General features: G+C 39.2%; 3 protein-coding genes across 3 annotated transcripts; 2 read left to right on the top strand and 1 right to left on the bottom strand.

Moving 5' to 3' along the window:
* Positions 1-273: 273 nt before the first annotated feature.
* On the bottom strand, positions 274-5468 carry wdr12 (WD repeat domain 12). The gene is made up of 13 exons (XM_053314310.1): positions 5327-5468; positions 4997-5091; positions 4636-4730; positions 4388-4494; positions 3899-4014; positions 3646-3800; positions 3512-3557; positions 3339-3424; positions 3113-3253; positions 2369-2474; positions 2158-2290; positions 683-755; positions 274-584 (listed from the first exon to the last, which is right to left on the bottom strand). Exons 1-13 carry the CDS (start codon positions 5365-5367, stop codon positions 507-509), a joined length of 1272 nt encoding a protein of 423 aa, XP_053170285.1. The 5' UTR covers positions 5368-5468; the 3' UTR covers positions 274-506.
* Positions 5469-7994: 2526 nt separating this feature from the next.
* Positions 7995-10020, top strand: sap18 (Sin3A-associated protein). Its single transcript, XM_053314319.1, has 4 exons — positions 7995-8154; positions 9271-9380; positions 9476-9598; positions 9684-10020. Exons 1-4 carry the CDS (start codon positions 8083-8085, stop codon positions 9838-9840), a joined length of 462 nt encoding a protein of 153 aa, XP_053170294.1. The 5' UTR covers positions 7995-8082; the 3' UTR covers positions 9841-10020.
* A 522-nt stretch (positions 10021-10542) lies between these two features.
* rtraf (RNA transcription, translation and transport factor) lies at positions 10543-14156 on the top strand. Its single transcript, XM_053314315.1, has 8 exons — positions 10543-10687; positions 11800-11924; positions 12090-12189; positions 12445-12525; positions 12655-12743; positions 12866-12934; positions 13029-13077; positions 13204-14156. Exons 1-8 carry the CDS (start codon positions 10627-10629, stop codon positions 13356-13358), a joined length of 729 nt encoding a protein of 242 aa, XP_053170290.1. The 5' UTR covers positions 10543-10626; the 3' UTR covers positions 13359-14156.
* Positions 14157-14381: the final 225 nt, after the last annotated feature.

Here is a 14381-nt window from a genome sequence, read left to right as displayed (position 1 = left end):
TATCCCTTTGTCCTGTATTTATTTGTCTATTGGTTTGTTTACTTATTTATCTCTGGTTAACTTTTTGCTTGTAGCTTTATTTGCTCCTTAATAGAGAGTGTTTTCTGTTAGAGACAAGGAATCAGGAGATACATGCAGTTTACTGTGGGGTGGGGGGTTAGAACAGGAAAATGAGGGGAGGTACTACATTATATGTGTGTTCTTAATACCTGCAATATCCTCAATAGAGAAATGAACATTAAAAAAAAATCACAATCACATCATGTGTCACAAAAGAGACAAAATTAATTTATATTTTCTTGGGTTACAGGAAAACAAAGACAAATATGAAAATATGTGTAAAAATTGAGGAACCAGCAGAGAATAAAGCGGGCAACTTTTTGTACAGCACAAAATTTAAAAATCACTGCAGCTGTCATCAGCCTATTAGCATGTCTGTCTGTCCGTTCTGTGTGTCTGTGGTGATGGATGTGGCTGATCTCTGCAGTCGGTGCAGCCTGGTGAGCCTATGCCCCCGCATCTGTCTGACAGGCTGAGTATTTGTAGGTGTACAACTTGTTATCTGCGCCTCCACTCAACATCAGCTGCAAATAGAGAAAACAGAAAGAGATAGTTATACACTGATTTCAAGTTTCATATGTTTGTATAGACTTAAAATCTTAGATGCTGCATCTTGTCTTACCCCGCTTTCTGTCCAGTCCACACAAAACACTTTGTCCTCATGGGCCGCCAGGTCATACAGAGGAGCCTTACAGCTGCAAGACAATACAGCAACATTCACATCTCAACTCTATTCACTGAATACCTTTAAAAACACACGTTCACCCCAAAACTGTCAGCGTGCCCAGACAGATTACGAAGAAACTGCTCCAAAGTTTGATAAACTGACAGCATTTAATTCTGACAAAGACAGGAAGTTGGTTCCAGACAGGCGTCACTGGCAGAGAGCTGTGGAGTGAACAGGATGTCCTGCTCTACATGTCTGCATGAGTGAGAATAATCCACTTTATGCTCTCATTCACAACTGAAAATTAAATAAAAGTGAACGTTTTGTTGATGCAGCAAAAACACAAAAGAAGACTTGAGTTTTATTCAGTGCAGAGTAAAGACCGACAGGTTGGTAAATACGGCATCAGCTGTCTGCTGTGAGTGAGGAACGCTGGAGAAACGCCTGCAAAAATAGCACCTGTAGTCATGGCAACCACCTGTGACAGTCACACATTTTATAGATCACACAATGCCGTTTAATGAGTGTATCTATTTCTGCCTGACATTTTGGATGACATTTCTCTCTCTCTCCCTCTCTTTTTTTTCCTCCACACATTTTACCGGTTGAAGGTGAATAGAGGCCAAAGTAAAGGTGCATATTACATATCACTGCTGCAATTACATATTTAACTAATCTACTTCTAAACTATATATTTGAATAACAATAGAACTATGACAATTTTTAAAGACAGATAGTAGTAATTATTTTTCTACATAAAGGAGAATAAGAAATACCTAAACATATGACAAAGATCACATCAATTCTGGGTTACAGTCGATACTCTTTAAAGCAATGGTCACCACACTTGCATGTATCTCCCCACTCTAACACATCTGATTCTAATTATTAGCTCGTTATCAAGATGCTGAAGCTTGTCAAGAGGTTTGATAACAAGTTAATGATTACAATCAGGTGTGTAAAAATGAGGAGCTACCTAAAACATGCAGGGTAGTAGCTCTCCAGCAGCAGAGTTGGTGAACACTGCTTTAAACAATGAGTCTGATGATATTCTATATTTTTCTTATTGTTAGCAAATAATAAAAAGACTCAAAGCAACATGTTCTGAACTACACTGACCAGCTGTATTACTGAGCCTGTTAAAATTATTCAAAAGATTTGTGAGCACATACTTGTTTTATGGTATTTTGGGGAAAATTATTGGCAATATTAATATAGAAAAACATAGAAAAGAGTGTGATTTGGGTCACGACGATATATAGACGATAGAGCCAAATATGAAACACTAGACGTTTTTCTTGCATCATGTGATATTTATGGTCATATTGCATAGCTCTGATTTAAATCTCAGTTGGAATGTGAGCCTGACTCTGACTTGGAACACAACTTGCGCATAATATCCACCAGTGCCAATTAAGAGCTTTACAAACCTTCTGGTGTCCCACAATTTGACCAGGTTGTCAAGGGAACCGGAGACCAGCTGGTGATCATGTGAAGGCGCCCACTTGACGGCGGTGACCCAGCCCTGGTGGGAGGTCAGAGACAGCAGCACCAGAGACCCGTCTGCAGAGCGAAAGAAGGTTTTATTAGAGATCTGATGTGAAGACGTTTATGTGTGTGGTATTTAGAGCTCAGCGGTACCTTTGGTGCGAGGGTCCCACAGTCTGATGTGTCTGTCGGTGCTGCCTGAGGCCAGCCGTCGACACAGAGGTGAGTAGGAAATACAGTTAAACACCTTACTGCCGGTCTGTAGAGAGGAAAAAGACCACACACACACAATTGCTGACAATTTTACTGTTGTTGTTGACTGATGTTGGAGATTAAAGGCATTTTAGAGGACTCAAAAGCAGAGCATTCATGAAAATACTTATATAATACTGTTTCTCCACAGAAATGAGGATAGTCCAGATGTTTTTTTCCACAGCAAAGGATGGTAAGGTAAATTAATGTGTGCTGGCTCTTACAAACCCACCTAACATCTCACTGTGGCTGTTTCAGTTTGTACTATTTTCTCCTATAGAATATTTAAAATTGATCTTATTAACATATAATGCAAAAGATCAACACTTCCTCTGCTTTTATTGAAAGCATCAGTGCCAATAAAGTTCTCCTACACACACATTGCATTTCCTACAGTTTGCTTCACTATAAAAGCCTTGTGGTGGCTTGCAGGCAGGAATTATAGAGGCAGCAGGAAATGTTGCAGTACATTACAGTACAAATTTAAACTTATTTTCACCCAGATTTGTGAACCAATTTCCATCCTCTTACTTCAGAGAACTCAGTGTCCTAATATCCTTAATGGACATAAGAACATGATGTCATAATAAGCAAAAAAAAGTCAATTTCAGAGCACAGTTTTTGCCCAACTACAGTCTATCTCACCAGTGTAGTCTTCATCTCTCCAGTCTCGATGTCCCACATGCGGATGGTGTGGTCCCATGATGCACTGCAAACCTCCTCGCTGTCGCTCCACAGGACGGAGGACACTGCCTCGTTGTGTCCAGATAACGTCATCAGCGGAGTCTGTGTTGGGTGTAAGAACATGGATGTTTTGATATGCTTAAGATGTGAACTTTGACTAATGAGCCGAGCCATACTCTGCACTCACTCTGGTCAGGCCCAGCTGTTGAGTCTTCTGTTTCTTCCTCGGTCTGTCGGCAGGCTCCTCCACCTCGTCCGCCTCATCTGTGGGCACTGACAGCACAACAGAACGTTACATTTAAAGAGACAAGCTTTGTTTATAGTGCTTAAACATCCTTCTATCACTCAGTGGGAACATACCTGCTGACCAAATCTTCAACATTTTGTCCCAGGAGCCGCTGCAGAACTGAAAGGAAGCAACACGAACATTTTAACACAAATTAAAGCTTGTTTGTTATTCTTCTACACTTTTTTAAAATTCCCTCTAACTGTACCTTTGTGCCTGTGGGGTCTGTAGAAAGAGTGTCCACGCTCCCTGTGTGTCCCCTACAGCAATGTCTGGCTTTCACCTTGTTCCTCTCAGAGTTCCACTCCCACAGCAGGATGGTTTGGTCCAGAGAGGCAGTCAGAAGTAGTGAGGTCAGACCATCTGCACACACACACACACAAAAAAAAAAAAAAAAAATCACACTCACAGGTTTTAAGAAAGCGTGAGGTTATGAATGACAGACATTTTGTTTTGCTTACCTCTTTTGGCCCAGACTGCATCTTTGACCACATCAGTGTGTCCTGCCACCGTCATCACTGCCTTTCCCTCCACAGACCAGATCCTGGCTGTCTTGTCATATGATCCTGTCAGGATCCTGCAAAAATACAGGACCAAAACAAGGTTGAAGGGAGGCTGTAGAGTGTCTGAAGCTCCCAATAAGACCAAAAACCTAACCCTAACCCTTAAAATAAAGGCATTTTATTTTTTCCAAGATGAGTGCTTTGGTGTTTTCCTATTTTTTTTTTTTTTTGTTTCAGCCCTTAGCCAAAGAGCACCATCTTTACAATTTATTTAATAGTACCAGGTAGCACTCCTACTCTTCTGTTTTTGAAAATCAAAACTGTGTGGTATATTTCCAGTACAGAGATACAGATGTTAGAAATTGTTAATCAGACACAGAAGAAAAAAAGATCTAGGTGGCAAAATAACATCCTTTGTGTAGCTGGGAAATAACAGCAGTATCTTACCATTCAGCATCTGCATTTATGGAGCTAATCCAGTCATCATGCATCATACACTCCTCGGGCTCTGGGGCTGTGATTCTTTCCACATATTCTATTTCCACAACTTCTTCCTGAAACACACACACACACACACACACACACGAATAAATATCAAATGATGTCCCCATTCATCCCCCATGTCCTTGTATCATCTGCACACAAACATGTACACAGTGTATGTCTTCAGGTATCAGAACTGAGGCCAGTCATACCGTTGATATGCCTTCTGTCTCCATGTGAGTGGACAGCGCAGACCGCAGGAACTGACCCCTGACCAGGAAGTCAAACTCCACTTGGGTGTGAGATGCTGTGGAAACAACATAAGCATTCAAATATTGTGATCAATTGATATAAACAATTAAAAACAGACAGTATATAGAAAATAAGCCAACATGCTTCAAGCTGTAAGTATGAGGTTTTTTTAATACCAACTGCATTTTTTCCCACAACATGATTCTTCAAAAAAAAAGTAGGTTTTTACAGCCTAACTACAAATGATGAACTTATTGGAAAGTGCATTTGCTAGCAGTAGTAAAACATGCTTGATAATGTTTCTAATATCACATATTTTACCATTTTTGGCCTCCAGCAGCTTGTTGATGACATTGCTGAGGTCCTGCACTTCAGAGCCAGCTGGGATGGAGAAGGGGACATCATCTACAACATACCTGCACACACATGGATACTTCATTAATATCATATGTTAGCCCAAACAACCAAATACACACCGATATGATATATATTTAATACATTCACGTGTCATTGTGTTGTATAATAGGTATACAGATATTGAAGAAAGCGGGACCATTTCACATAGTTACTCAATAAGCTACAAGCAGCCTGCTAGCTATTCTTGTCCTCTTTAGTTCTCTTGTGTTTCGTTAAAGTGACTCATGTTCTTACCTTTTGTCCTCTGTGAAGAACCTCGCCTGTAACTGCGACATGTTTATAAAGTGTGTATTTCTCTTACAGACTTTTATCTGTAGGTATTTAACACGTAGCTGTAAAGTTAATCTGCTCCTTCATAACACATCTGACTCGTGCAATGCCATGTGGTACAAGCCCAGGCATTCCAGCGGAGCGCAGATGAAGTCGATCGATGCTCCTGAACGGTGCTCATCTAGTAATGCCTGATCCCATTTTGCCTCTGGGTTCTGTAATCTGGTTTCATTGGCTTTCATAGCAAAGACTCACTGTGTATGTAATGTTATTTTACATAAAACACAGACTAATAAAAGGCTGTGCAGATAAGATTTGAATTATGGTTGTAAGACTTGATCATATCTCTCAAAACCTCAGCGTATATTCTTAAAGCTAGAGATGAGAAGGAAATGAGGCAATTGAACATCTGTTGACTACAGCTGTGGCCACAAGGTGAAAAGTAGAGAATCTCTGTTCATTCAATGTGAAATCTGTATTTGTGACATGATAAATAAAGCAGCACAAGTAGATAGTGGTAGTAGTAGTAGCAGTAGTAGTAGTTGTTGTAGTAGTATTAGTAGCAGTAGTAGTAGCAGCTGTAGTAGCAGCAGTAGTAGTAGTAGCAGTACTAGTAAAGCAAGGCAAGGCAGTTTTATTTATATAGTGCATTTCATACACAATGGCAACTCAATGTGCTTTACATAAAATAGAAAAACATGTAATTTGAGAAACATTAAAACATACACTTAACACCCCCCCCCCCCCCCCCCTTCCCCTTCATAGAGTGCAAATGAAAGATTAAAATGTAAAGTGCTTTAAAAGAGCTCAATCATAAGCACAGGAGAAGAGAAGTGTTTTTAACCTGGATTTAAAAATGTTCACAGTTGGGGCTGATTTCAGTTCTGCTGGTAGTTTGTTCCAGTTGTGTGCAGCATAACAGCTAAAAGCTGCTTCACCATGTTTAGTTTGAACTCTGGGCTCAACTATCTGACCTGAGTCAGTAGATCTCAGAGCTCTACTGGGTTTATATTCTTCTAACATGTCATTCATGTATTCTGGACCTAAACCATTCAGTGATTTGTAGACCAGTAGCAGAACTTTACAATCTATTCTATAGCTGACTGGGAGCTAGTGTAAAGACTTTAGAACTGGAGTAATGTGCTCTGATCTCTTTGTTCTGGTTAAAACTCAAGCTGCAGCGTTCTGAATGAGCTGCAGCTGTTTAATGCTTTTTTGTGGGAGTCCAGTCAGAAGACTGTTACAGTAGTCGAGTCTACTCGAGATGAAAGCATGAATCAACTTCTCCTGGTCTGTTTGAGACATAAAACCCTTCACTCTGGATATGTTCTTAAGCTGATAGAAGGCTGTTTTGGTGATTGATTTGATATGACTGCTGAAAGTCAGATCTGAGTATCAGCACGCCAAGGTTTCGGACTTGGTCCCTAGTTTTTAGAGAGAGTGACTCGAGATGTTTACTGACAGCAATCCTCTTCTCTTTATTGCCAAAAACAATGACCTCAGTTTTGTCCTGATTTAACTGAAGGAAATGTTGGTTCATCCAATTAGTTACTTGCTCTAAACAGTGACACAATGACTGTATTGGACTGTAGTCATCTGGAGACAGTGCTAGGTATATCTGCGTGTCATCTACATAACTGTGATAGTCTACATTAGAGTTCTGCAGGATTTGACTCAAGGGCAGCATATATACACTGAACAGAAGGGGTCCAAGAACTGACCCCTGAGGAACTCCACATGTCATAGCCACTCGATCAGATTCATAACTTCCAATGGTCACAAAATAGCTCTGCACTTCCAAGTAGGACCTGAACCAGTCTAGGACTGTTCTGCTGAGTAGCAGTAGTAGTAGGAGTAGTAGCAGTAGTAGTAGTAGTAGTAGTAGTTGTAGTAGCAGTAGTAGTAGTAGTAGCAGTAATAGTAGTAGTAGTAGTAGTAGTAGTTGTAGTAGTAGCAGTAATAGTAGTAGTAGTAGTAGCAGTAGTAGTAGTAGTAGTAGTAGTTGTAGTAGCAGTAGTAGTAGTAGTAGCAGTAATAGTAGTAGTAGTAGTAGTAGTAGTTGTAGTAGTAGCAGTAATAGTAGTAGTAGTAGTAGCAGTAGTAGTAGTAGTAGTAGTAATAGTAGCAGTAATAGTAAGGCCTACTACTACTGCTACTACTACTACTACTACTGCTACTGCTACTACTACTACTACTAATACTACTACTGCTACTACTACAACTACTACTACTAATACTATAACTACTGCTACTACTACTGCTACAACTACTACTACTACTTCTACTACTACTACTAGGCTAATCCTGCTACTTCTACTAATAATAATGATACATTTCATTTGTAACGCACTTAACATCTGAAAACAAATCTTAAAGTGCTACAAAATATCATAAAACAAAAAACAAAATACAATGTTACCCAACTATTATTATTATTATTATTATTATTAGTAGTAGTAGTAGTAGTAGTAGTATTAGTATTATTATTACAAAAAGTATCAAACAATGAATAATGTACATATCATTAGTGAATGAGTCGCTTTCTGTGTAAAATAAATGCAGAGTGACTCCGGAGCAGCAGGGGGCGATAAAATACCGCTCAGTCAGAGAAAAGGAAACGGAAACCGTCTCAGTTTATGCTGCTGTAGCTACGAGAAAGTATCCAGACAAGGTGGTGCAAGCTGCTACCAAACTGCTCCATATATCACTGAAATATAACAATGGCTCTCGAATCACGGATCACACAGGAAGAAATCAAGAAGGAGCCAGAGAAGCCCATTGACAGAGAAAAGGTAGATACAGCATGCTCTAACTGTTTACCTGTTAGCACCAAGCTAACCTGTTAGCTAACAGTTAGCCTCTTTTCAAGAGAAACGCAGTGATGTTATTTGCAACACTGGTTGCTCAGTTTAGTCATTTAAGTTGTTTTTATGGTGCTACTGTTGAAGCTGATGGTAATTTACATTTTGCATGAATCAAAAAGACGACGGGAAGCAACGTTAGTTTCTCAAACGAGCTAGTGCTAGCCAGCCTGCTAATCATCAATCAGACTTGATTTATATTACACATTTTATACAAGTCAGTGCAACTCAATAGATTAATTAAAAACAACAATAATAATATTATAATAATAAAAACTACAAAAAAGTCGACTAACAGACAAAAAAGCGTTTCTAAATGTGATATAACTATATTATATACATGTATACATATTATTCATATTTGTACTAACATGACTAATAATCCCTTATAACACGTCTAATGATAACAGTAATAAGTCATCAGTATTAATATCAACAGTTTATATTTCAGGTTTGGTATTTTATTATCATTCTATGAACTCATCTTTTGCATTTCATTAGTTTCTATATGTGGTTTTTTATTTTAAAATTCACTTACTTTATATGAGTTTGTCTTTAATCTGCATTTAACTTTTTATATGAGCTTATTTCTTTTGTTTTGCACTTTTATCTATTTCATGTGTTTAATGTATGGGCTCAGTGTTGCTTGATATTATTCCTCATTCTTTAATGTCATAATGAATCTGGAAAGCGCTTTATTCTTAAGCTTGAAAAGGAAAGTACTATATAAATAAAAGTATTATTATTAGCAGCATATTTGCAATTAAAAAATGTCAGATTGTAATTACCCGACGTGGCCCCTAGATGGCAGTGATGGTCCAACTCCACTACTGTATCTTCTCCTCAAATTAAACATTAAAAAAAACAGTATGGATGTGACCTCATTTATTTGTAGGTCTGTGTGTAAGATAGCAGTCTAACATTATAAAACACACTCTATAAACTATACATAAAATATAAAATGCATTGCCACAAAATTTAATTATCAGTATGTGTTGCTGTTTGTCCTTGTTATTTATCTCTATATTGATGATATTTGTGTTGCAGACCTGCCCCCTCCTGCTGCGAGTATTCACCACCAACAGTGGCCGACACCACAGAGCAGATGAGTTCGCCCGCGGCAACGTTCCCTCCAGTGAACTGCAGATATACACATGGTGAGATCATGTTGTGTTATAAGTGAGTGGACAAGGCAACAAAAAGCAGCTGTGAATGTGTGTTCTGATCCTGTGTGTGTGTTTGTCTGTTTCAGGATGGATGCTACTCTGAAGGAGCTGACCAGCCTGGTGAAGGAGGTGTATCCAGAAGCCAGGAAAAAGGGGACCCACTTCAGCTTTGCCATCGTCTACCCTGACCCCCGAGGGAAAGTGTACAGGTTGGTATCGCACACAGTGAGTGTGTGTGTGTGTGTGTGTGTGTGCGCGCGCACCGATATTGACACATGTCGTTTTCTTCTCCAGGTTGAAAGACATCGGCAGCACCATATCTGGCAGGAAGGGCGCAGATGATTCCATGACGCTGCAGTCTCAGCGCTTCCAGATCGGAGACTATCTAGATATCGCCATCACACCACCAAACAGAGCCCCGCCCATTAACACACGCATGAGGCCTTTCTAAACACACAGATACACACACACACACACACACATACGAACACACACACATACATACCAACATGCACACATAAACTAAAACATTGTGAACTGAAGTTTTTTGTTTGTTGTTTTGCATCATCTTGAATGGTTTTTGCCTCATTTTATAAAACGTGAAGTGTAATAAAGTTGTCGGTTTTTCCAAAGTTTTCGCCTCTTTGTGTTTTTTAATAGTAGGTGATGCGTGAGAATTCATTCTTAATCTGTCAGTTTTTCTGTGTGTGTATATATATATATATATATATATATATATATATATATATATATATATATATGTATTAGTATATATATGTATTAGTATTGGAGGTCCAAGTTAAACTAAATCATATTTTTTCAGTCAAAATATGAAGTTAATGTAAACTTGTATAATGCAGTGAATTGTAACTGCTCTGGGAGTCTTCAGTTCAGTAATAAGTATCATCAGATCAGCTTTTTAAATGACAGCAATGGCCATATGAGTTTAACACTAGTCAGTAATGTTATATCACATTGAATCTGGCCTCTGGAGCCATAAAACAGCAGCTTGTATTAAACAGCAGAGTTGTAAACAAGCTGTCTGCTCACATTAACACTGATCCATGTGAGCTCACTGAGGAGACATTCATGTTGATAGTTTGAACTGGAAGTTGAAACCAGTCCCGCACATGCGCAGTGCCGCACACTGACAGCTGAGCTAGCAGAAGAAGCAGCAGAGCTAGCCGACTTGTTAGCCACAGAAAGCTGTCTGTCTGCGCACAAAACACTCGTAGAAATGTTCCGGAGGAAACTAACAGCTCTGGATTATCACAATCCCAGCGGGTTCGACTGCACAGGTAAGAAACACCACGTTAAAGAGCTTTAGAGTTGGATAGTGGAGTTGAATGTGGAGCCGGTGTTTCATTTTAACTGGTGACCGTGTTAACTGGTGACGCTCACGTAGCTGTCCTCCTAAACGCCGTTACATGTACATGAATCGTTTTAAAATACATTGTGTTTAATATCTACGCTAACCAATTACGTACATTAAATAGTGCTTAGTCAGACTCATCCACCTCTTTTATCGTATCATGTAATTTGAGAAACAAACAGTAACTTATACATTGGCAGTGCAGCTGTTGCCCATCCGATTTATATAGCCTAGTTATCCACAATCAGAAAAATGTTCATATTTAACCAATTGTTTGTTTAAGAATGTTAAATTAATCATTAGACGGTCACTGTTTTGCTTCTCTATGTTTTTGACCATATTTAAAGAAATGTGGATGCTTCCTGTTGACGACAGCGTTTACTTTACACACTGCAAGACGAAAAGCACCAGACATATAGCTGAACATTCAATTTCAACATTATTTAAGGCTTTTCGACAGCCGCCGTCACCACGACAACCACGGACGCATTCGGCTGGAAAGAGTCACCAGTTAACACGGTCTCCATTTAAAGCGAAACGCCGGCTAACGTGCATGGAGACTACGCAGCCAAACTCCACTTATAAAAATACTAGTTTCTTTCTGTTTTTACTCAATAAAAAAACGTGTCTGCTTGTTAAAACACGACATAAAATCTCTTACAACCTCTTTACACAGCACATTTGTATTCGGCGCAGTTAATTTTAAGTAAACGCTCAATTTTACTACTTGCGTCCATAATGACATTTCAACAAATGAGTTAACGTCGTGCTTAAAATTGAGAAGACGCAATTGAGCAAGCATGTATATATCACAATTTGAGCAATGGCATTTTATCAGGCTCATTTGTGTGCTGTAAATATCAGTTTAACACTGTCAAACCCAGACTCCAATGCAATAAGTAGCTGAGTAACACATATGAATGTATTTATTTGTGTGTATTTGTGTATTATATATGATGTTAAATCATTGTGTCCAGCTGCAGAGATGTTTGTATTTGTACAGTGTTGTTCTCGTGTGTGTGTCTCCTCTCTGCTCAGATGAGACACAATTTAGAAACTGCATTGTGTGGCTGGAGGATCAGAAGATTCGACACTATAAGATAGAGGACAGAGGTAACCTGAGGAACATCCCCAGCTCTGACTGGCCCAAAGCCTACGAGAAGGTGAAGCCTACCAGCACACTGCTTCTTTATATGTTACTGCTGAGCTGACATGAATAGGATTTATCAAATATATCAATATTTGCTGATGCCACACATTTGTTCTATTGTTTTGGAAATGTTTGCACATGCATGAAGTGTGTTTGAGCTTCCTGTTCCTGTGTGTAGTACCTGCAGGATGTGAACAGTCCATTTGGAGTACAGGAGAAGCAGGAGGCTTTGGATTGGTTGCTGGGCCTGGCTGTAAGATATGAATATGGAGATAATGGTATGATGGCAGCACACATGCATCTGTTCTGAGTATTGTAGCTTTCATTTCATTTTAGTCTTTTTTTATCAGAACTCCAAACCAACAAAATGTGTTGTAATACCAATGATGACCAGTAGATGGAGATGTTTTCATAGGTATAATGTTTTCTGGTGTCAGCTCTCCAGTCCTCCAGGTTGTTTTTAGAGTTTTAACAGAAACGTTTCCTCCAGAGTCAAATGTGTCATTCATGATTAAAATGTGTGTCTCTTTCAGTGGAAAAGTATAAGAACTGTCAGCCGCTAGCAGCCTCGGGCAACAGCGACAAGGCGGTGGACCCTCTCGTCAACCTTGACAGTGAGTCCAAACACGCTCGTCCTTGCACTTTGCTTCTTCATGTTCTTTCTTCTCTCCTTTCTTTTTCATCTTCTCATCTCAGAAGAAAGGAGGCAATTATGACATGTTTTTTTTTTTTTTTTTTTTTAGGTAATTCACCAGATTTCAAAGCAGGAGTGATGGCTCTGTCTAACATCCTCAAGATACAACGGCATGACGACTACCTGGTGATGCTCAAGGTGAGAGTGAGGACATACTGACATACATGACTGACTGTTTATACTTTATGTAATGCTTATTTATTACGTCAACTTTACTTATTTAGGAGAGAATTGTTAATCGGTTTGTTTATTCCTGTCAGGGTATTCGTATTCTCATCCAAGACAGACTTTCTCCAGAAGCTATTACTAAAGCCAGCCAGAACAAAGAGGTAAGATGAAGATACACACATGCACATGGATTTGAATAGTTCAGTAGTTCTCATATTGTGTCTAAGCTGTATATGTTTTCCTCTTGTTCTCCAGGGTATCCCAGTAGCTTTAGATAAGCACATCTTGGGTTTTGATACTGGAGGTGAGTGCTGCTTTTTTCCAACATCATGCTGTAGAACGTACAGGAAGTGCAACTGATGCAGGACGGTTTGTTTGGATGTTTTCAGCAAAGTAGAATTAAATTTGTCTCTCTGTCTACTCTACTCAGACGCCACTCTGAACGAAGCGGCTCAGATCCTGCGCCTGCTCCACATCGAGGAGCTGAGGGAGCTGCAGACAAAGATCAACGAGGCCATCGTAGCCGTTCAGGCCATCATTGCCGACCCCAAGACCGACCACAGGCTGGGCAAGGTCGGCAGATGAGAGCGAGGACGGAGAGGAGGATGAGGAGGACGAGGAGTGGCGGCAGAAGAAAGGGAAAGACTGAACGGCGGGAGATTTTACGTTGATTTTGGAGAAGAAAAAGCCAGTTTTTTGTTTTGAGTTGAACAGAAATGAGTTTTTTTTTCTCTTTGTTGCATGACATCAGACTGTGTTCAAATTGGGAGTTTGGTGCCAAAATGAGCTGATGCCAGATTTTCAGTAGCTTTTTCAAATTTTTGTACAATGGGAAGGTTAACTTAAGCACTATTATGTTTCTGGCCATGTTGTAATAGTTTTCGGTCACATGTTAAATCATTTATTTTTTCAGAGTGTGAGGTCGAACCTTCTGATAAACTCCTGGTTCACCATCTGCCTCAATAGAAACCACAAAGAAGCTCCTGTAATATTCAAACTGACAGTTCTATCTCTACTTTTTGGACCTTTTTTTTTTTTTTTTTTCCTGTTGAAAGACAGAGCGGGTTTGAGAAGGTTGAAAGTGAAGCTGTATGAGGAAGTCCATAAATACAGTTGAACAGACTTTTGGCTCCTGTGCTGTGATCATTTTTCATGTGAAGCAATAACCTCCAAACAATCTGTCAAGTACCAAATCACATTTTTTATTGTTATAAATATCACATCTTATAAAAAGATAAAAAGATTTCAAAAAGTAGTAGTAGTGAAAATATTTGGCAAAAAAAAGAAAGAAAGAATGTAACGTCATTTTCATCACTGTGTGACATCCAGATTAGTAGTGCAGAGAAATGAAGCAGGACTGTAGATTCTGTGTTGTGACCATGGTTCTGACTCTGGCTCACAGGGCGGAGGGAGGGAGGGAGGGTGACACATTATTACACAATAACACTCATGTTCCACTTCATTTTATGGAGTGTGTTATCCAACATGTAAAATCCATTTCTAATCCAGTAAACAATGATCAGTAAACAGAAATTAATCCTCAGTAACAACTATTCCAGATGTTTAATTTCTTCAAATTCTTGTAAATGTCATATTCTCAGTCAAGTT

This window comes from Scomber japonicus, chromosome 24 (genome assembly GCF_027409825.1).
Source record: "Scomber japonicus isolate fScoJap1 chromosome 24, fScoJap1.pri, whole genome shotgun sequence".
NCBI lineage: Eukaryota > Metazoa > Chordata > Actinopteri > Scombriformes > Scombridae > Scomber > Scomber japonicus.
Note: the sequence above shows the minus strand (reverse complement) of the source record. Positions and strands in the feature narration are given on the sequence as shown.